Raw genomic sequence first — 22413 nt, forward strand, 5'->3', positions numbered from 1 at the left:
AGTTTGGACGTGGGATAGTGGTCTGGTAACTTGGTTCCTCTGAGTACCAGTTTCCACCTTTATGGGGGCTGAGCAAAGCAAGAGGCTTAAATAAGATCCTTGGATGAACTCCAGTTGTAGATGTCGTGGGGGAGGCTGGATTCTTCAGGACAGGAGCTCAGGCATTCGAGAGCCCCTGCTGGCCACTGCCCTGCAGACTCCCCAGACCGTCCCTTGGCACTTTATCTGGATCACCTCCAGTATGGCCCCTGGTTAGCAATTCATGATCCGACCCATCTGTCCTTTCTAGAGAGCCAGGGTAGCGTTCGAACCAGCTGCATCTTGCCCCTTGGCCTGGCCTCTGCGATGAGGTCAGAGCATGTACACAGCAATGAGATGGAACAGCCGAGAAGCTGCATGGGCCATGCTGGGCCAATGCCAAGTCCAAACACCACCCTGGCAGGGAAGGGCCGTGCCCCGCACGTGGATCAGAGGAAGTGGGGCATGGGGCTGTCAGAGGCCATTTCTAGGCTCTCTTCTGAACCTGAGCTTTCAAGTGAATGGAGGTAGTTCTTTGTTCTCTGGTGAACTGTTTAAGTGCCCCTCTGAGCCGGACGGTGTGTGACAAGGAGGTGGACACAGTCACTGCCCCCAGTGCTCTTGGTCCAGAGAGAGCCTCCCAAGTGCTGGAGAGGGGCCTGTTTGCTTCTTGCACATCATGGAGAAGGGGCTGCTTGCACAGCCTTTACATATAATTATAAAGTCTTTATATCGTTGTGTTTCTTCATGGCTGCACTGGGTCTTTGCTGCTGTGCCTGAGCTTTCTCTAGCTGTAAGTGGGGGCGCCTCTCCAGCCGCCTTGTGTGGGCCTCCACTGTGGCGGCGGCTCTTGTTGCAGAGCGGGGGCTCTAGGGTGCATGAGCTTCAGTAGTTGTCGCTCGTGGGCTCAGTAGCTGTGGCGCCCGGGCTTAGTTGCCCTGCGGCATGTGGAATCTTCCCGGACCGGGGATCGAACCTGTGTCCCCTGCATTGGCAGGCAGATTCCCAACTGCTGCACCACCGGGGAAGTCCCTCAACAATCTTGAATGGTGTCAGAACCAGGTTGCAGTGGGGCTGAGGCATCCAGAGGTTGGGAGGCCCAGGAGAGGCTGGTGGGTAGAGTACACTTAATGGCTTTGTGCTCGGACTCTGGGGACACCACCATTAATGAGCTGGGACCCTCTGCTGTCTGTTCCCATGTTCAGGAAGGGAATGAGAATAGGACCTGCCCCAGAGGACTTGTCTGGAGCATGTAGGAGTTATTACATCAAGGCTTCTAGAATAATGCATATAATAGGCTTTTCATCAAGCCCTTCATTCAAGAAATCTTCGCAGAGGCTCTCCTGAGCTCTCAGCACTGCCCCAAGTCCTGGGGAATCTGCATGAGCATCTCAGAAACAGATCTGCCCCCATGAGCAAGAGGCAGCAGTGAACACAGTAAGTAGCTAGAAGAACTCTTAGGTGACGCCAAGTGCCTGCTGGGGAGAGAATGTGGGGGTGGGGAGACAGAGCAGGGTCAATAGGTGGTTGGGGTAGGGGAGCACTTTTAATTATAGTAGGCAGGGAAGGCAGAGAATGTGGCATCTGAATCTAGAGCTGAGGGAGGTGGCAGGTGGTGGGGTGGGGCGGCAAGCTGAGGACAGGTCCAGGCAAAGGCCTAGACAGTGTCTGCTCAGTAGCATGGGCTCCCAGTGCTGGGCTGGGTAGGGAGGGCAGGGCCCGTGGAACTTTCTGGGCTTGGATGTGTGGTTTTATGAGGTTGTGACGGGGAGTAGACACAGAAGGGAAGAAGAGTTTTCTTTAATGAGCTGGTGGCTTGGCAGAATTTTGACTTCAGCAACCCCTTGAGTTCAGAATTGACTTGGCTTTTATCCCAAATGGATGTTTGGCCTCGGGTAAGCTCCTGCCCTAGCAATGAGCCCCATTAGCCGCCCCTCAGCTGGGCAACACTGGGGTGGGATCCCACTGGGAGAAGCCTTCTTGGGAAAGTTTTAGAGAACTTTATTGCCAAGGCCCCGAGAGAATCTCCTTAGAGATGAGGCCATTGTGGAGCTACTGCCAGGCAAGGGGAGGGCTTCCTGCCCGAGGGACAAGGACCCCTTCTTGCCTTGGCTGGCGTGTGACCCCGCAGAGTCAGGAGAACTGGGGAAGGGTGGCCCAGAGGGCAAGATGCGTGGGCTTTGGAGTTGGAGACAGAGTTCAGATCCCAACTCTGCTGTTTTGATAACCGTGTGACTTTGGGCCCCTTAATTCAGCCCTCTGAGCCCTCTTCTCCACCTGAAAGAGGCTATTGTCTCTTTAGATAGCTGAGGACTTGATGTAATGATGGGGACGGATGGAGCATGGAAGCCAGCACAGGAATGGTGGCCCTGTGTTGCCACAGAAGGTTGGCAACCAAACCGGCCTCAGGGGTCATTGAGACCAGCCAGTGGTTTGCACACCCTCCTGAACTACAGTAGACGCTTGCATGGACGCTTGTCCTACAGACCAGAAAAAGCACATTTGGGTTGGGGGCAGGGCTGTGGCACTGGGGGAGCCGTTCCCTCTCCACCAAGGCTCCAAGGAACACAGTTGATAACTACCCAATAGAGTTACTATACAGAAGAGGGGACTGAGGACCAGAGAAGGAAAGTAACTTGCCTGAGGTCACACAGCCAGAATCCAGTTGACTAATCCCAGTATTTCTTGCCCCCCATTCATTCTGCTGTCCCTAAGAAAGCTGTTCATGTAGCTCAGAGTATCGAACACAGACATCTCTTAACTTCTGGCAGGATAGCCAGCTTACATTATCTTTTTTTTTTTTAAATTGCCTTTGAGTAGTTTGAAACATTTCCTACTCCATGTGCAGACAAAAGTTGGGGTGGAATCAGGGGGAAAAAACAGGTTTCTTGAGTCACTTCTGCATTGGCATCTTATGTCAGCTCTTAGTATTTTAAATAACCTTTCCTGTTAAACCTCTGATCTGTACCGTTTGATTTCTTGGGTCGTAGCTGGAAGAGAGTGTTCTTCACCCACCCCACCACCTGCTACAGGACCACCTGCCCAGGTACAGTCTGCCTCTTTGATTCTCCTGTTCTTTCTGGCCCTGGGACGAGGCTGCCTCCCAAAGGGGCATTTGTACTCCTGGGGCAGCGAGTAGGGTTGGACCTGGCTCCAGGGCAGAGGCACGGGGATTTCAGAGGCAGAGCAACATGCTTGTGTGATACTCAGTACTTCCCTCATTCAGCGGTATCTTTTCACTGAGAATGAAGTGAAGCTTTGGAATTACTTCCTTAACTGGGACTCTGCATTGACATGAGGCTGAGCAGGGCATGCACTGACCCCTGGCTTTGCAAACAGAAAACCTCATATGTAGCACCAAACCCAGGGCAAGATACCTGAGCCTTTCTTTCTTTCTCTGTAAAATGAGGGCAATGTTTGCCCCTGGTCTGGACTCCCTGTCTCCCTACTCTGGATGGTAGAGGGTACCACACCATGGACCCCTAGGGAAGAGTCAGTAGATGATGTCCACCCAAGTGCTTCATCAGTTACAAAGTCCCCAGCAAACAGGAGGCCTTATCAACCCCATTAGGATCATTCGGCCTGGCTCCCCAGTGGGCCCTCCCTACTCATCACTCCGGGGTCTAAAGCATCTCACGGATGCAGGAGCATGAAAGTTGGTTGTCTTGGCATCAGTGCTTGTGTGGATTTGCTGCTCCTAATGAGGCCAGGTGCCTGGCCCCTGAAGAGCCAGAGGCTTGTGTGCAGGCAGGAGGGTTCTTCCTACCTGGGGTTAGGAGATCTGCTGGGCATCTTATTTTAAAGTTCCAAGGTGGCTGGCCTCTGACAGCTGGCAGGAACTGAAAGCCTGGTTGTTTCCACTCAGAAATAAAAGGTCAAGGACTTGCGGTTTCGAAAGCAGAATAATTTGGGTTTGAGTCCCAGCTCTGCCGCTTTTCAAGTAGCTAACCTTCAGCATGTGACTTCTATTTTTTGAGTTTCAGCTTCCTGTCTGTGACATGAGGCTTCACAGTACTTGCTTCATTTGGTTGTATCAGTGAAATGAGATAATGCGTGTGTAACCCTCAGCTCAGTTCAGTTCAGTTCAGTCACTTAGTCATGTCTTACTCTGCAACACCATGGACTGTGGCATGCCAGGCTCCCCTGTCCATCACCAACTCCCGGAGCCTACTCAAACTCATGTCCATTGCGTCAGTGACGCCATCCAACATCTCATCCTCTGTTGTCCCCTTCTCCTCCCACCTTCAATCTTTCCAGCATCAGGGTCTTTTCCAAGGAGTCAGTTCTTCGCATCAGGTGGCCAAAGTCTTGGAGTTTCAGCTTCAACATCAGTCCTTCCAATGACTATTCAGGACTGATTTCCTTTAGGATGGACTGGTTGGATCTCCTTGCAGTCCTAGGGACTCTCAAGAGTCTTCTCCAACACCACAGTTCAAAAGTATCAATTCTTCAGTGCTCAGCTTTCCTTATGGTCCAACTCTCACATCCATACATGACTACTGGAAAAACCATAGCTTGGACTAGATGGACCTTTGTTAGTAATATCTCTGCTTTTTAATATGCTGTCTAGGTTGGTCATAACTTTTCTTCCAAGGAGCAAGCGTCTTTTAATTTCACAGTACCTGACCCATAATAGTCGCTCATTTAAAGGCCACTGTTGGCACTGTTAATGAACCCCCAGTCGTTTCCATGAGACTCCAGCTGATAGGACTGCAGGCCTGGGTGCCCAAGATCAGATCAGATCAGATCAGTCGCTCAGTTGTGTCCTACTCTTTGCGACCCCATGAATCGCAGCACGCCAGGCCTCCCTGTCCATCACCAACAGTTACTCTCAATTCCTACCTTTCAAAAGTATACACTTTAATTATAATCATGTGACCACTAAGTAATATATTAACATTCATAGTTTTAAAAAATCTTCAACTTCACCACCCCACCTTCACCATCCTTCACCATCTTCAGCTGGAGCTCCAATACTTTGGCCACGTGATACTAAGAGTGGACTCATTGGAAAAGACCCTGATGCTGGAAAAGATTGAAGGCAGGAGGAGAAGGAGGTGACAGAGGATGAGATGGTTGGATGGCATTACTGACTCAACAGACATGAGTTTGAACAAACTCTGGGAGATAGTGAAGGACAGGGAAACCTGGCATGCTGCAGTTCATGGGCTCACAACAGTCAGACAAGACTTAGTAACTGAACAACAACAATATATGAATGGGTGTGTGTGGGGACATAACTCAGTCTATAACATGTGCTCCCAGTATCAGAGCCAGATCGCATTGGCAGATCCGCAGTGAGCCTGTGCTTCACACAGAGCATTAACTGAGCCCACCACTGAGTATCTGTTACTTCCCACACCCTAACCCCTCATTGGCTGTCCTTCCCATCTTTGCTACAGGTGTTAAGACCAATTTCCTAGTGCATCCCAGGAAAGGAAGGGGCTGGGCCCTGGTGGGGCAGGGTGGCCAAAGCCCTTCCATCTCTTGGCAGATGTGCCAGGCTGTTAACAGGCATCTCTCTGGTAGGCCCCTGTGATTCACAGCCCTGCCAGAATGGAGGCACGTGTGTTCCAGAAGGACCAGACAGGTACCACTGCCTCTGCCCACCAGCCTTTGGAGGGGAAGCCAACTGCGGTACGTGTGCCTGGGACTTCCCAGACTTCAGTTATTGGAGGGCAGTGGAGTCCGGGCTCCTGCTCTTTGTCTGCAACCCTGTTAGCCACTAGGTAGGAACTGGCCCAGGAGTTAGTGCATTTGAAGTACACCACTGAGCTTATGTCTCAGATGATAACCCTGAGGGCTCCAGGGTATAACTTGGGTGGGGGGGTTGGGTAGGACACGGCCCCTAGCTTCTTAGCTTTAGAATGGCCACCGCTTGATCTGTGGGCATCAGGGAGCCCAGCTGTAGGCTGGAGCCAGCCCATCAGGTTCATGCTTCTGGGCAGTGTCCCATCTCCCCTCTTCCAGAAGAGGAATGAGAAGCCTTGACCTGTCTTGATTTTAAAACTGTGAAGATTATAATTGACTTTACTGCCCTGTGGTTATGGAGTTTGCAATAACATTCTGTACATAAAGTGCTCAACACAGTGCTTGACACAGAGTATGGGACTTGTTAAATAATAACTTTTTAAAAACTGTCATGCTAGGTCAATTGGAGACTTATTTGGGAAAAAGTATGTCTTGATTCCCCTACCTCACAAGTTATACAAAAATCAATTCCAGATGGATCGTTGATTTAACTGTAGAGAGCAAAGCTGTGAAGCTTCTGGAAGAAAACATAAGGAGCCTACTGTCATGATTTGGGGGTAGACAAAGATTTCTCCAACAGGACACAGGAAGTACTAACCATAGTGGGGGAAGAGTATAGATTCTATTTTTCTCTTGAAAAAGAGGTGAGAGCAAGACCCTGTGTGGGAACCGGGGAGCCCTGTCTAATTCGGTGATGGGCTCTGGTCACTAGCCTTTGGAGCCTCAGTGTCATGACCCCATCCCTCTCCTAGGAGGTGGGTGGCTCAGCCCCACGTGGGGTTGGGCATCCCAGGTGGGACGGTGGTCTGCATGCTCCCCAGGGTGACGGCAGCTGTGTCCCGGCAGCTCTGAATCTGAGCCTGGAGTGCAGAGTGGACGTCCTGTTCCTGCTGGCCAGCTCAGCAGACGCCACCCTGGAGGGCTTCCAGCGGGCCAAGGCCTTCGTGAAGCGGTTTGTGCGGGCAGCGCTGACCCGAGACTCCCAAGCGCGCGTGGGTGTGGCCCTCTACGGCGCGAAGCTGACCGTGGCTGTGCCAGTGGGCGAGTATCAGGATGTGCCAGACCTGATTCGGAGCCTCGACGGTCTGCCCTTCGACGGTGGCGCCACTCTGACGGGCCGGGCCCTACAGCAGGTGGCAGAGCGCGGCTTCGGGAGTGCCCCCAGGACAGGCCTGGACCAGCCTCGACGGGCGGTGGTCCTGATGACCGAGGCGCGCTCCCAGGATGAGGTGGCCGGCCCGGCGGGCTTCGTGAGGGCCCGGCAGCTGCTCCTGCTGGGTGTGGGCAGCGAGGACGTGCGGGCGGAACTGGAGATGATCACTGGCGGCCCGGAGCGCGTGCTGACCTACACCAGCCCACAGGACCTATTCGACCAAATCCCAAAACTTCAGGGCAAGCTGTGCAGCCAGCCACGCCCAGGTAGGGACCATCCCCACACCCGTGCCAGCTGCGGGCCAGCCGGCCAGTGGTAGAACCTTCCACATTTTGGTAGGGATTTAACCAGGGCCTCTGATGCAGGCTGGAGCCACAGCCCCACTTTATTTTTTTCATAAACTAGCCTTGTGATGAGTAACTTCTCAGTTTTGTTGTTGTTTAGTCGCTAAGTCATGTCTGACTCTTTGCAACCCTGTGGATCCTCTGTCCTCCACTGTCTCCCAGAGTTTGCTCAAATTCATGTCCCCTGAGTTGTGATGCTGTCTAATCTTCTCATTTTTCTGGTCACCACAATCTGGCAAATAGTAGCACCTCCTGAGGGGCTTTTATGAGGATTACTTAGGGCGAGCAAGATGCACACTAGTGCAGAGTAAGCTCAGAGTGTGCACTCAGAATTGCAGGCATTGCTGTTTATTAATTTTTATTGTTATAGTTAATAAGGAGCTCTGAATCTACTAAGTGTAACTCTAGAACAGCAGCTTCCCAGTTTCTTTTTGGCAAGAAAGAAATGCATTCCCAGTACACACATGTGCCTGTACAAGCATAAACGTCTAGAACAAGCCAAGCCTTTCCTGAAATGCTACTTGTCATTTCTACCTGAGATGCGTTCTGACATCATTCTGTTCTATGACCCATGTTGATTTCCATGACCTGCCACTAGAGGGTGCCCTGGAGAACAGAACCTGGGAGTAGATATCCCCATCAGGGGTGCGGGCCTGGCCCATGGTCAGCGACAGGAGTAGGTGAAACACACCCTCCATAGGGCTCCGGACTTCTCTAAAGAAGCTGCGTGTGGATTTCAGCTCCTCAGCCCCAGGTGTCACTCTCACCAATGGTGAGACATTCCCTCCTGCTGGGGGAAGGACAGGGCTCTGCCTGCCCACCTCCACTGTGCCCCTCCAGTCTTATCTTCCCTTGGCAGCCAGAGGATTTTTTAAAAAATAGTTTTAGATTCACAGAAAAACTGTGACAATGGTCGAGTTCACTTGTGTTCCATCCCCAGTGTCCCTCTTGTAAGATGTTAACCAGGTACAGTTATCACAATTAATGAACCAACATTGATGTTGTTCAGTCGCTCAGTTGTGTCTGATCCTTTGCAACCTCATGGACTCTAGCACGCCAGGCTTCCCTGTCCTTCACCATCTCCTGGAGTTTGCTCAGTCTCATGTCCACTGAGTCAGTGATGCCTTCCAACCATCTCATCCTCTGTTGCCCCCTTCTCCTCCTGCCTTCAATCTTTCCCAGCATCCATGTCTTTTCTAATGAGTTGGCTCTTGCCATCAGGTGGCCAAAGTATTGGAACTTCAACTTCATCAGTCCTTCCAATGACTATTCAGGACTGATTTTCTTTAGGATTGATTGGTTTGATCACCTTGCTGTCCAAGGGACTCTCAAGAGTCTTCTCCAGCACTGCAATTCAAAAGCATCAAGTCTTTGGTGCTCAGCCTTCTTTATGGTCCAACTCACACAAAACTGTAGCTTTGACTATCTGGACCTTTGTCAGCAAAGTGATATCTCTGCTTTTTAATATGATGTCTGGATATGTCATAGCTTTCCTTCCAAGGAGCATCTTTTAATTTCATGGCTGCAGTCACTTGTCTGCTGGAGCCCAAGAAAATAAAATCTGTCACTGTTTCCACTTTCCCCCTTCTATTTGCCATGAAGTGATGGGGCTGAGTGCCATGATCTTAGGTTTTTTGAGTTTTAAGGCAGCTTTTTCACTCTCCTCTTTCACCCTCATCAAGAGGCTCTTTAGTTGCTCTTTGCTTTCTGCCATTAGGGTGGTATCAGAATATATGAGGTTGTTGCTGTTTCTCCCAGTAATTTCAGTTTGTAATTCATCCAGCCTGGCATTTCTCTTGATGTACTCTAGTAGCCTATAGGTTAAATAAGCAGGGTGACAATATATAGCTTTGATGTACTCCTTTCCCAATTTGGAACCAGTCAGTTGTTCCATGTCTGGTTCTAACTGTTGCTTCTTGACCTGCATACAGGTTTCTTAGCAGGCAGGTAGAGTGGTCTGGTATTCCCATCTCTTTAAGAATTTCCCACAGTTTGTTGTGATCCACATAGTCAAAGGCTTTAGTGTAGTCAATGAAACAGATGTTTTTCTGGAATTTCCTAGCTTTCTCTATGATCCAGTGAATGTTGGCAATTTGATCTCTGGTTCCTCTGCCTTTTCTAAACCCATCTTGTACATCTGTAAGTTCTCGGTTCAGGTACTGCTGAAGACTAGCCTGAAGGATTTTGAGTATTACCTTGCTAGCATGCAAAATGAGTGCAGTTGTACAGTTGTTTGAACATTCTTTGCATTGCCTTTCTTTGGGATTGGAATGAAAACTGACCTTTTCCAGTACTGTGGCCACTGAGTTTTCCAAATTTGCTGCTATACTGAGTGCAGCACTTTAACAGCATCATCTTTTAGGATTTGAAATAGCTCAGCTGGAATTCCATCACTTCCACTAGCTTTATTGGTAGTAATGCTTCCTAAGGCCCATTTTACTTCACACACCAAGATGTCTGGCTCTAGGTGAGTACCCACACCATCGTGGTTATCCAGGTCATTAAGACCTTTTTTGTATAGTTTTTCTGTGTATTCTTGCCACCTCTTAATCTCTTTGCTTCTGTTAGCTCCTTGCCATTTCTGTCCTTTATTGTGCCCATTTTTGCATGAAATGTTCCCTTGGTATCTCCAATATTCTTGGAAAGGTCTCTAGTCTTTCCCAGCCTATTGTTTATTTCTTTGCATTGTTCACTTAAGAAGGCCTTCTTATCTCTCTTTGCTATTCTCTACAACTCTGGATTCAGTTGGGTATATCTTTCCTTTTCTCCTTCACTTTTTGCTTCTTCTCTCAGCTGTTTGTAAAGCCTCCTCAGACAACTATTTTGCCTTCTTGCATTTCTTTTTCTTGGGGATGGTTTTGGTCACTGCCTCCTGTACAACGATACAAACCTCTGTGCATAGTTGGTCATTATTTATTACAGTCTGCACTTTATTCCAACTGCCTTAGTTGTTACCTCATGTCTTTTTTCTGTTCCAAGGATCCCATCCAGGATACATTTTACATTTAGTCTTCCTGTCTTCTTAGACTCCTCTTGGCTATGATGGTTTCTCAGACTCTTCTTATGCTAGAGTTGTTTTAAAAAACCAGTAAATCAGATCCTCTTACTGCATACTTTACTCCTGGTGGGCTACAGTCCATGGGGTCACAAGAATCGGACACAACTTAGCGACTAAACCACCCCTGCCATACAGTTCATGGCACCTGGGGTATAGATTGAGCCTCAGAGCCCCATGGCTTACAGACAGTAGTCGTTTATTCCTCTCCCATCACAGTTCAGAGGTAAGCAGCCTGGGCCGGCAGGATGGTTCAGCTGTCTGCTAACTCCAGGGCTGCTGTTTCTCAGACAGCAGGAAGAGGGCAGAGGGGAAGTGGAAGGCAAGCAGCTTGCTTTCGGGGACAGAACTTAGAAATTGCAGTTACTTTCCATTACATCCCATCGGATAGAACTATCACATGGCCGCATCCAGCTGCCAGCAGGGAGGGTAGGAGTATGGTCCAGCTGAGCCTTCGTGTGTCCTGCTTTTCTTCCAGGAGAGGGTGGAGGCCGGATGCTGCAGTGGAGACCAGCTGACCTGGGCTCTGATCACCCCAGAGCAGCAGCCCCCACCGCCCGGCTACCCCCTGAGGGCCGCTTTGCTTATTCTACAGGCTGCCAGGCCCAGTCGCTGGACCTGGTCTTCATGCTGGACGCCTCGGTCTCAGTGGGGCCCGAGAACTTCACCCAGATGCAGAGCTTCGTGAGAAGCTGTGTCCTCTGGTTTGACGTGAACCCCGATGTGACGCAGATCAGTCTGGTGGTGTACGGTGGCCGCGTCCAGACAGCCTTCGGGCTGGACACCCACCGCAGCCGTGCTGCAGTGCTGCGGGCCCTGAGCCAGGCCCCCTACCTGGGAGGGGTGGGCTCAGCAGGCACGGCCTTGCTGCACATCTATGACAAGGTGATGACGGTCCAGGGCGGCGCCCGGCCTGGCGTCCCCAAGGCGGTGGTGGTGGTCACGGGTGGGAGTGGGGTAGAGGACGCGGCTGTCCCGGCCCAGAAGCTGAGGGACAACGGCGTCTCGGTCTTGGTGGTGGGTGTGGGGCCCGTCCTGAGGGAGGCACTGCGGAGGCTTGCGGGTCCCCGTGACGCCCTGATCCACGCAGCAGCCTATGTAGACCTGAGTCACCACCAGGATGCACTCATCGAGTGGATATGTAGAGGTGAGTGGGGGAATCTGCAACTTTGGGGTTGCCTCCAAAGGGCGGACCTCAGCCAGAGCCTTCATGGACATCCCTATGGGGACAGCAGCTCCTCCCAACTACCGGGGACTTTCCATGTGCCGGGCTCTGTGCTAAATCCCATAGTCACATGGAACCCTGCAGGAGGCACACACAACTGTCCCCATTTAAGATGCAGAGAATTTTAGACAAGCATCTCTCCCCAGACTTAATGTATGCACCCCACCTAAAAAGAAGAGATTTGTTAGGATATCCACCAAGACCCCAGGATGGCACTGACCTTGCTAGGAACAGACACAGCCAGGCTAGCCTGACTTCAAGCCTCCTTTTACTAGGAACATTCTCTGCACCTTTTTAAAAGCCTGTGGCCGTAATAATGATAGTAAGCACTGCTGTGTGCTCAGCCCATCTTAAAGAAAGCGGCTGCTTGCCTGCAGGCAAGCTGAATGGAGGCTGGGGCCCACCCGTGTGCTCACCTGTGGCTCAAGAGCCCACAGAGCCACTGTGACACCTGCTCTGGTGGCCTCACCTTTGTCCTGGGTGAGGGTAGGGTCCGCAGGGCTGACCCAGGCTGGGTCTGCTGACACGTCCTCCCGTCCTCCCTTGCAGAAGCCAAGCGGCCAGTTAACCTCTGCAAACCCAGCCCATGCATGAACGAGGGCATCTGTGTCCTGCGCAACGGGAGCTACCGCTGCGAGTGCCAGGGTGGCTGGGAGGGCCCCCACTGCAAGAACCGTGAGTGTGGCATCAGCTCCAATGTAGGGGCTGGGGTGGTGTTCTCAGTCCTCCTGTTCCCCAGGAGTGTACCAAAGGAGGCTCTAGGGCATCGATGGAAGGAGTCAGTCATTGGTTCATTCATACATGAAACATTCAGTGGGTGCCCCTACATCCCAGGTGCCATGCTGGGTGAGAGGAACAGAGCAGGAAACAAGACACGGAGACTCTCTGCCCTCCTGAGGGTTCTAGTCTAAGACACAACCAGTAAGAGCAGCATGTAGTGTATTAGATGGTGCTGAGCACCAAAGAATTGATGCTTTTGAACTGTGGCATCGGAGAAGGCTCTTCAGAGTCCCTTGGACTGCATGGAGATCCACCCAGGCCGTCCTAAAGGAAATCAATCCTGAATATTCATTGGAAGGACTGATGCTTAAGCTGAAGCTTCAATCCTTTGGCCATCTAACTTGAAGAACTGACTCCTTGGAAAAGACCCTGATGCTGGGAGAGATTGAAGACAGGAGGAGAAGGGAACGACAGAGGATGAGATGGTTGGATGGCATCACTGACTCGATGGACATGACTTTGAGTAAGCTCATTGTGTTGGTGATGGACAGGGAAGCCTGGTGTGCTGCAGTCCATGGGGTCGCAAAGAGTCAGACACAACTGAGCGACTGAACGGAACACACTCTGATGAAATTCTGGGGAGACTGTTAGGGAGGAGCACAGTGGACACAGAGTAACCGGAACACAGGCAGAGGATGTGGGCACAGGTTCGAGTGGGTGGGTGGATGGGGCAGTGGAAGTTGGTGGGAGTTCTTTTTTTGAGCGTCTCTATTTGCTCACCAGAGGGTGAGGGCACGGAGGAGGTGCTGGAGGTTTGAGGAGAGAAGAGAATTAGTAACCATCTAGGAGAGAAGGCGGAGAAGGCAATAGCACCCCACTCTAGTACTCTTGCCTGGAGAATCCCATGGACAGAGGAGCCTGGTGGGCTGAGGTCCATGGGGTTGCGAAGAGTCGGACACGACTAAAGCGACTTAGCAGCAGCAGCAGGAGAGAAGGAGGCTAGAGTAGACATAGAAAAACGATTGTTGCGCAGCCTCCTAGGCCCCCTGTGGCGGCTGCTTCTCATGAATTTAAAGGTAGAAAAGCCAGCAGCAGCCAGTGGACGCTTCCCATTAGAGCCCTGCGTTTGCAGGCCCTGGCAGAGGTGGTTTTCCTAATACGGGGAGGGCTGTGAGGGGCACTTCCTGCTTGGCTTAGCCTAAGTGCAAGGCACAATGGGGCCCATAAGGTTGCTAGTTGGTTAAAGAAGAGGACTCAGACCCTCACGTCCTCAAAGTTCACTTCTTTCCTAGGGGCCTTGAGAGGAGATGCCCTCAAGGCACGTGGCTCCAGCCGAGAGCCTGCAGGAGGGCAGCCACCGCGCCCCTCCCGGCTGGGCCTACAGAGAAGGCCTGGGCCCCCTGGGCGCTGAAAGGGAGCCTGCCCTCAGCACAGCACCCTGTCTGTGGTCTCTGCCTCCAGCCCCGTCTGAACCCTCCTGCCCACTGTCCTGCCCCAGGGAGAAGAGAGGGCTCAGCTGCAGACAGAGCTGCCCAGGGACATGGTAGCAGCTGGTTGCCCCCCTCACAACCACACTGAGAACTCATCACATGTTTTGCTGACCTAATTGTGCACTGTGGAGCTGGTGCCGTCTGTTGCGTGTCCCCCGAGGAGCAGCAGAGGAACCTGGAGACTTCTGATGGCCTGTTTGAAGCTCACGTTACCCACGATGATGGCAAAACAGGACATTGCTGGGACAGTTACGCCTGAGAAGGCAGTGATGACAGACCCCTGACTCGACAGTGGCATTTCAAGATGGACGAAGGGTGGGCTTTTCAACACGCCTTTCCCCGAAGATGCTCCAGATGGATTCGTTTTTTAGTTTGAAGAGGGGCTTGAGCGGCATTTGTGACTTGTTCTGGTGACGGGATCCCTGTGTGGGACTTGGAAAGGCCTCAGACAGGAAGGAGACTGACCAGCTCTTTACCTGAGGGGGAGGGGCTGAGTATGCAGACAGCCCTGGATTCGAGGGGCCACCTAAGCTGACCAGCACTCCCTTCGAGAGGCTTCTTAGTGTTTACTTAGGAGGGTTCATTGTGGGGTGTTTCTTGAGTGCCTGTCTTACTCTCCCTTTGGGGGTCAAAAAGGAGCAGAATTCTTAAACTCAGTCCATGTAGAACAAAGAGATTTGAAGGGGTTGGTTTTTTTAGATAGAGATCTTATGCTGCCTTGGTTTTAGTTTTGTTTTTCATACCTGGTTTTAAAAGGAATATTTCAAGAAGTGACGTTGGTTGTGTTTATTTAACAGGAGCATTTGTCCCTAAATGGCAAAAAGGCTTAGATAGCATATTCTCCGGCGAACTGGATATTTGCTTATCCCACAGTCCTTAACAAATCAATTCTCTGCCCAGGTGGTCGAGTTGGGAGTTGGTTTTCACTAGAAGCCTCTGCAGAGCTCTGATTTAAATCCAGACACTTTATCATAGTTTTTATTTCTAATGTAAATACCTTTAATGTGATGTTTTATGGGCATTCACGGCTACTTTGATTTAAATACTGCTTAGCTTTAAGAACTTCAGGATTTCTGGTGCAAAGAAAAGTACTTGGAAGGTCATCACCGTGGTTTTATTAGATGTTAAAAACAAGTCCAGTGTGCCAAGCCCTGTGCATGACAGTCATTTCCATTCAAGGGCTATTTCCATTCCAGTCGTCACCTTCTGCCAAGGCAAAAGCAATATCAGAGCAGAGTCACGTGCCCACCCGGTAGGTGCCGATAGCTGCTAGAGAATTCCATTGTCTTTTTACATTAACAGCAGTTTAATCATTTCATAATATAGGTTCTTTGTCTGGCTCAGGGTTGATATTTGGATGTCCCATTTGAACTGGACTTAAAAACCGCACAAAACTGGGCCCTGGGCCTAGCCTACATATTAAAGACCTTACTGTTGCTATTTTTAGGTTTCAGCCCTTGGGGGGAAAAAAATTTAACCTTTTCTAGCGAAGGTGCCACTGGAGTTTAACCCTTTCTGGGTTCTAGTATCGGAAGAGGGAATTCCTGACACGATAACCTTAAGTGATCTTTTCCCAGCTAACCCTTTTTCTTTCTTTTTAAAGAAACTGGCTTTTATTTTAATTACGTAATATACAAATATGTTCTCCTTGTAAAAACTTAAACATTGCCGATAGATCATAAATCTTTTATTTTCTCCAAATGATCCTTATTCCAGCCAGCTGCTCTAGTTTTTGCTTTTCTAGAAAGACAGCATTTACAAGTAATGACAGTTTTGTCTCTCCTTTTGAGATTTTACACTACTTTTTCTTGTCATTTTGCATTTGTCTAGGACCTCCAGAATGATGATTTAACAAGTAGTGGAACGTAGCTGGTTTTTGACTTGAAAGGATGTTTCTGTCATTGCTACTCTCTGTGCATTACTTGATAAGGAACGCTTGCTTCTATTCCTGGATTAGAGTGTTTATCAGGAGTCCTGAGATTTGTGGTTTGCTTTGCTGCTCCCTGTGAGATGTTTTTTCACATTGGACTCGTTAAGATGATGAAATGTCTATCTGTATTTTTCACTTGTTGAACCACCTTTGATTTCGTGGATAAATGCTATTTGGTTGCAACGTCTGGTTCTTTAAACACTGCTGAATTCCACTTGCCAGTATTTTACAGTTTTTTTTCAATTTATGTTCAAAAATGAAATTGTCTTTTATAATATATTGGAATGTTTTTCTGTGTTGGAATTTTGGTATCAGAGCTGTGCTCTCTCAAATGAAAACTATTAATATATAGTCCTCAAACTTTCAAGCTGCTATATTCATAGTATTTTCTTGTAATTCAAAAGGACTGTCAGTATCGGTACTTGAGGCCTCTTTTTTCAGTTCTGCCATTTACTATTGCTGTAGGCTGTCTTTTTAATGAGTCAGAAATTTGGTTTTGTCATTTTTAATTATTACTACTAAGGCAACATTTCAAGTATTGATATGATTTTTACTCCCCTAAGAATTATCTAGGAGTGTGTTTAAACGTATTGATTTTCAGTCATTTTTATATATGATCAGTTTCTAAAGATGTTTCCCAAGTCTTAATTATAATTACAAAATCTTTCGGCCTTACCTCTGCTACTTGATGTAAGGAGGCTTAAAGTCTCCTGCTAGGATCCCACCTTGTAATTCTATGTTTTGACTCACAGAGTTTGAAGTTCAGTGTATAAATATCCACGTTTCCCCCTTGAAGTAGAAGTCTACCAGGCCTTGCCACGTCATCCCATGAAATACAAGAAAACCCAAAATACAATGAACATTTTATTAAAAAAAAAAATCTAACTCACCACTTGGGACACCAAGTGTTAATGACAAAGGAAATAAATGCCCTGGGAATAGAAAGACAAGGCAGACTCGAAGGCCCTTTAGTTCCCAGGAACCAGTGTTAAAGAACGCTGATTCAGAACCCCCAGAAGTGAGGCAGAGATGATAGATGAAATGTTTTAACCTGTGTTAACAATGCCATTGGGAGAGAAACAGGCAACACAAACAAGAGCACTGTTGATTTTAAGAAAAGAGACCACCTGAAACAAAATTTGCCCCCTTTTTTCTTCTTGGAAAGGGCCTGGACATCAAGCACAACTTCAAAAAACAGGGACTAAGAGAGCACTGTATTAAATAACTCTTCTCTTAAAAATGGCCTTTCCATGGGACTGAATCTGTAAACACAGGGTAATCTTGTTTCTATGGTAATGTAAAAAGTCAGTTAAATCTCAAAAGACACTTTTCACTGTTCTAAATTACAGGATTTTAAACATTTTTTCCCCCTATATAATACAGCATCATTTAAAATTTTTATTTAAAAGCAATTGGTTCAGGCCCACTTTAGCCTGAAAAAAGTCCTTAATTTACCAGGAACAGTGCCTCAGTTTCGTCCCAAATATTTTCCCAATTACCATTTCTTTAAAAAAAAAAAACAAAACCATTGATGGTTTTTACACAGTTGAAGACAAGGACGGTTTAACCCCTGACGCTGCTTAAGTATCAGATAGGAGATGACGGTCAGGAGTTGAGATATACTCTCACCAAGGCCCTGTGATCAGTGAGACAAGGCCCTGCTACCTCGATTTCTCCTCCACCAAGGCCTCCACATCAGAAACTTTTCATTTAAAAAGTCTGATAAAACAACTGATGAAAATTTCAAGGAAGAAACACAGAATACCCCTAACTACAGCAATGTCCTATTTACAACCAATAGACTTGGGTCTCCAAGAGTCTTGTATTATTTCCTTTGGCCCTGCACAGGGACAGAGCCTCCTCTTAGCCGAAGTATTCCATTCACAGAACCCCAGTTCTTCCTTTTTCTTGTAAACACACTCACCCTTTTACAGAGTTGCTGCTTTAACGAAGACTGTTACGAAGCAGGATTGTCACCAAGGTCCATATTGACAGGAGAGTCTTTAGATGAAGTTCGTTTCCTAACTTGCTCCTTTCTTCTCCCATTCCTAGGGTACCATTCAAACACCAGCATCCCGCCCCCCAAGAGAAGAAAGTTAGTTATCCTCCGCAGCCAACCTACATATTCATAGAAGAAGCTAGGAAGAGAGACAGCAATTAAGGTTCAACCCCCGTGTGTTCCCTGTTGCTTGGAGCCCCTGTTCAGAGATTTTGAGGCCATGGAGCAAGACAGAGGCTGAGTGACGTCTGCCTCGGTGCTCATGTGCTTACATGGATTTAATACACAGTCACTGGTACAGGTGTCTTACAATACTCCCAGCAGGTAATAAGCAGGACAGCAATGAGAGCTGCCTGTGGTAAGGAGCAGCATTTGCCAAAAACACAGGCAGCTCTAGGCATGCTCTTTACTGTACAAATGAGTCAAGGGTTCATAACGCTCCTCATCCAGCCCCCAGGGATAAATCTGCTCTCGTTTACCCCTCACCGCCAGTTGCCTGGGTGGCTTCCGGCAAACCCATCACCCATCTGAATCTGCGGCTTTTGTTTTCCTGACAGACGCCCTTCAGAATCACTGAGGTTCTTTTTAAATTGGAAAACTCTCCAGCCCCTCTCTGTCTCTGAGCTGCTCCTCTCCCCCCACCCCCACGGAATCTACTGATTATCACGCGTGGGCAGCGCAGAGCATTTGCACGCCCTCAAGTGGACTTGCAAGGACACAGAACCAAGCAAGCACCTTTCTGGTCGGTCAAGGCCAAAGACACAGCCAAGTCCCAGCCTCCCGCCTCTTCCCTCAGAGCCTATGCTCAGAGGAGGAAAGTGCCACCTGGGTCAGACGGGTGCCCCGCCACCCTGGTGACAGTTCTGTCCTCCAGGGGGCCCTGAAACAGCACAGGAGTGACCGCTTACCTTGGCTTTCTGGAGGACGGTGCCTTTGCCCGTGACCATGACCGACAGAGGCCTGTTCTTGAGCGCAGTTGCGGAGTTGACCGGGGTACAGTCGGGGGCAGGAGTCGGGGTGGCCGCTTTGGGCTGTGGGGTCAGAGGAGAGCGAGGGCTGAGTGAAGGGCGGGGAGGCATGGCTCATCCCGTGCTTGGCCCACGGGGACGGGGCACCGGACTCACCCGGGGGCTCACGCTCTCCAGGTGGGTGGTGTCCACAGTGGTGCCCAGCGTCACGGGCCCGGCCTCCGCCTTCCTCAGGCTGTCCTTCACCTCCACAATGCTGAGCTCCAGGTCCACACGCCTGCGCTCCTCCACCCTGCACTCCTCGTCCACCTCCCTCAGCTTCTGCTCCAGGCTGGCCGCCGCCCCCTTGTCTGCAGAGAGAAGTGAACAGCCTTTCAGCCAGAAGTCACGCCAGGGGCAGGATGGATTCACACACACACACCATGCCGAAACACGACCCCCGAGGGGCTGTGGACCACTGCTCTGGCTCTGACCCTTAGAGCGGGGACAGGCCTCTCGATGGGTGGCAGACAGCCTCCAAGTCCAGGAGCCCAGGTCCTGTGTCTCCATTCTGCAAAGGCTGGGGAGGCCCGGGCCGCAGAGCTCCGCCTTCACAAGAGGGCCTGAATCTGAGGCCTAACGTCCCTCCTGGTAGGTGCTTAGGGACTCTTGTTGTTTCAATACCTGCCATGGTGACAGCAACCTCAAAGGGAGAAAGAAGCTTCACTGGTGACCTCTGGAGGATGGTTGGGCTGTTTCAACTTGCCCCACATGGTTCCCTCAATCCTCCTGGCACGTGCTGCTTCCCTGGGCCTAATGGAGCCATGGTCCTCAACCCTGCCTCATTCTCAGCCCTGTCTTACCCTCCCCTCTTCACCCTGGTGTTCTCAGGCTGTTCCTGTAGCACCAAGAAATGATGATTCAACCAAGAGTCCATGCTAGGAGCTCACTGCAGAGGAAAGGATGGTACCACATGTTCAGTATGGAATCCTGAGCACCGAGTGACTGCCCGTGAGTATGGGCGATGGAAATGTTCTCAAGCTGACTCTGGTGATGGCTGCACAACTCTGTGAATATACTGGAAACCATGTGCAAATGGGTCATCGTATGGTCTATGAATTCTTATCAATGAAGATGTAATCTTTTTTAAAAAGTGGGTCACATCATGCCCCCCTTACCTTTCTTCTACCAATCATGTTTATAAGATTCTCGGGGATCAACTGCTTATGTTGGTTAGTGCGCGTCTAATGGGCTTCACTGATAGCTCAATTGGTAAAGAATCCACATGCAATGCAGGAGACCCCGGTTCGCTTCCTGGTCAGAAAGATCTGCTGGAGAAGGGACAGGCTACCCACTCCAATATTCTTGTGCTTCCCTTGTGTCTCAGCTGGTAAAGAATCCGCCTGCAATGTGGGAGACCCGGGTTTGATTCCTGGGTTGGAAAGATCCCCTGGAGAGGGGAAAGACTACCCACTCCAGTATTCTGGCCTGGAGAATTCCATGGGCTGTATAGTCCATGGGGTCACAAAGAATCGGACATGACTGAGCGACTTTCACTTTCACAGCTTAAATATTAAGTGTACACGGAGTTACTCTCTGAAAATGAAGTCAAATGCTGCTGAAAGGTCTTATGAGGGACAAGCTGCTAGGAAAAAGCTAAAGGATGATATGAGGATGACTTGGAAAATAATCTACAAGGATGCAGATTTCTTTAAAATGAACACAGATTTAAGGCACTTGTAAAGAGACGGCCAGTTGAAGCATTAGAGGTGTGGCTAATGCGGGAACCATGACCCGGGGCTCCCGTCAGCCAGCCCAGAGGGCAGGGAGAGACCTTGGCATTGCCGCAGAAGATGGGCCAAGAAACAGACATTTGTCTTAAATGAAATGACACATTTCAGGTCTAGACACATAATTTTTAGAGATTTCCTTCTTTTTCAACTATGTCCTGATATAGGACAGTGACCTTTCAGAAAGGCTAGAAGGGGAGGACTTTGCGGGGAGCACCCACCTGTGCCAAAGGTTGAGGGGGCTGCAGGCATGTGCTCAGACAGGAGGGGTGCATACCTGTACACTTTAACAGGGTCTCTTTCAGCTCCCGTTTCTCCCTCCGGAGCTGAGCCAGGTGCCCTCGGATCTCTTCCTTCTTCTTCTCAAGCCTCTCTTTCTCCTCCGTGTACCGCTTCACCTCGGCTTCTGTCCGGTTCTTGCCAAGTTTGATCTCTGCAGACCCAGAGGGAGGGGAACCCCCTGCGTCAGTCAGGCTGGCCCCTGAGGGCAGTCCCACCCCTCTCTACAGGCTCAGGCAGAACCCAGCACTCTGGAAGTAGGTTAGAGGTGGATGCCAGACCAGCCTAGCAGGGACAGAAAAGGAAACTGAGCCTACCCCTTCTTTGCTATGAGACATTGGGCAAGTCCTCCAACTCTCTGGGCCTTTCTTCCCTCATCTGAAAGGGAGGCAGTCAGACTAACCTCTCCAAGTAAAAGTGTTAGTCACTCAGTCGTGTCCAACTCTTTGCACCCCTGTGAACTATATCCCACCAGGCTCCTCTGTCCATGGAATTCTCCAGGCAAAAATACTGGAGTGGGTTGCCATTTCCTATTCCAGGGGATCTTCCCAACCCAGGGATTGAACCCGAGTCTCCTGCATTGCAGGCAGACTCTTTACCATGTGAGCCACCAGGGAAGCCCCCAAGCCCTTTCCAAAACCTTCAACTCTTATCTAGCACAGGCACCTGGACTGGCTGCCTTCAGCCTGTCCTTCACAGGTGGGCTGGACCCGGCCGGGGTGACAGCCACCGTGTCAGGGCAGCTTGGGGAAGGGGAGGTCTTCTGCTGTCCAGCCTGGAGCTTGACCTCTGTGCCTCCCAGGGAGGGCTCCTCAGGTTCCTGACTCTCCTGCTGCATCTGGGTGGGGAGAAAGCAGATAGAATTCAGCCGGCCAAGGGGCCCCCCAAGAAGGTAAGGCTAGCTCACTCACTGCGGGAGCCCCTGTACCTGCAACTCGGGGTTCTCTGGAGACTTTATGAGGGGCTCATCAGGGGCGGGGTCCAAGTCTTCAGGGAGAGGGAGAGTCTCGGCCGGAGGGTCCTGGTGGGGCGGCGTGGGTGAAGGGGCCCGGGCACCGCTGTCACCGTGTAGGAAGGACTTGATGGGCGTGAGGTCCAGGTACACACGGTCAGGGTCAGGCTCACCCGGAGCATCTGTTGCAGGGGTGGCTTCCTCGGGGGCTTCCCCCTGCATGGGGAAGAATCAGGGGGCTTTCTCCACTGCCTTGGGTCCTTGAGCCCTAGAGGGGACGCCAGCCCTGCTGCATAGCTCCTGTCCCTTCCCTGTGCCCAAGTTCACCAGACCTCCTTCCCAAGGAGCCTCCTGAAGAGCTGGAGTTAGAAGGCCCAGGCTCATCTCCTGGGTAGGCCATTCAAGAGGTGGGAGACCCAGGCCACAGTGCTTCATCTCCCTGACTTGACTTCCTCATCTGGAGAGAAGAGGCTAGGAGTCCCTCCCTCTCAGGTGGCTGGGATGAAGTGAGATCGCCCACAGATGCCCTTAGCACAGAGGTCCATGCCCCGTGACCAGAGCCAGCTGTCAGGGTGATGAATCCACCTCCGCCACCAATCTGAGCCTCAAAGGCTAATAGTGTCTGGACAGCTAATGTCTAAGTAACAATATTTCAGTATTTCCTCATACCACAGTTGAGAAATAATCTCAAAACGAATTAAAGACCTCAGTGTAAGACCTAAAACATAAAACTCCTAGAAGAGAACATTGAACACTCTGA

General features: G+C 50.2%; 2 protein-coding genes across 40 annotated transcripts in view; one reads left to right on the forward strand and one right to left on the reverse strand.

Annotated features, from left to right (window-relative positions):
• The window catches only part of VWA2 (von Willebrand factor A domain containing 2), a 52636-nt gene extending 35803 nt beyond the window's left edge, over positions 1-16833 (forward strand). For 19 of the 24 annotated variants that reach the window (XM_086377770.1, XM_086377761.1, XM_086377780.1 and 16 more), the window contains 6 exons: positions 3009-3064; positions 5548-5655; positions 6616-7188; positions 10800-11468; positions 12096-12221; positions 13559-16833. In XM_086377770.1, the coding sequence (XP_086233896.1) occupies positions 3009-3064; positions 5548-5655; positions 6616-7188; positions 10800-11468; positions 12096-12221; positions 13559-13677 (1651 nt within the window). In that variant the 3' untranslated portion in view covers positions 13678-16833. Of the gene's footprint in view, positions 1-3008; positions 3065-5547; positions 5656-6615; positions 7189-10799; positions 11469-12095; positions 12222-12380; positions 12790-13558 lie in introns of all 24 variants that reach the window. The other 5 variants (XM_086377775.1, XM_086377781.1, XM_086377782.1 and 2 more) reach the window with 3 other exon arrangements.
• AFAP1L2 (actin filament associated protein 1 like 2) overlaps positions 16538-22413 on the reverse strand; it is a 144738-nt gene continuing 138862 nt past the window's right edge. For all 16 annotated transcript variants that reach the window (XM_086377754.1, XM_086377747.1, XM_086377753.1 and 13 more), the window contains 6 exons: positions 21630-21869; positions 21368-21539; positions 20700-20855; positions 18810-19003; positions 18594-18716; positions 16538-17734 (listed from right to left, as the gene is read on the reverse strand). In XM_086377754.1, coding sequence (XP_086233880.1) covers positions 17708-17734; positions 18594-18716; positions 18810-19003; positions 20700-20855; positions 21368-21539; positions 21630-21869 — 912 coding nt within the window. In that variant the 3' untranslated portion in view covers positions 16538-17707. The remainder of the gene's footprint in view (positions 17735-18593; positions 18717-18809; positions 19004-20699; positions 20856-21367; positions 21540-21629; positions 21870-22413) is intronic.

The sequence above is a fragment of the Bos grunniens genome, chromosome 26 (genome assembly GCF_055505025.1).
Source record: "Bos grunniens cultivar Pamir isolate PY7600 chromosome 26, Bosgru_T2T1.0, whole genome shotgun sequence".
NCBI classification, from domain to species: Eukaryota; Metazoa; Chordata; class Mammalia; order Artiodactyla; family Bovidae; genus Bos; species Bos grunniens.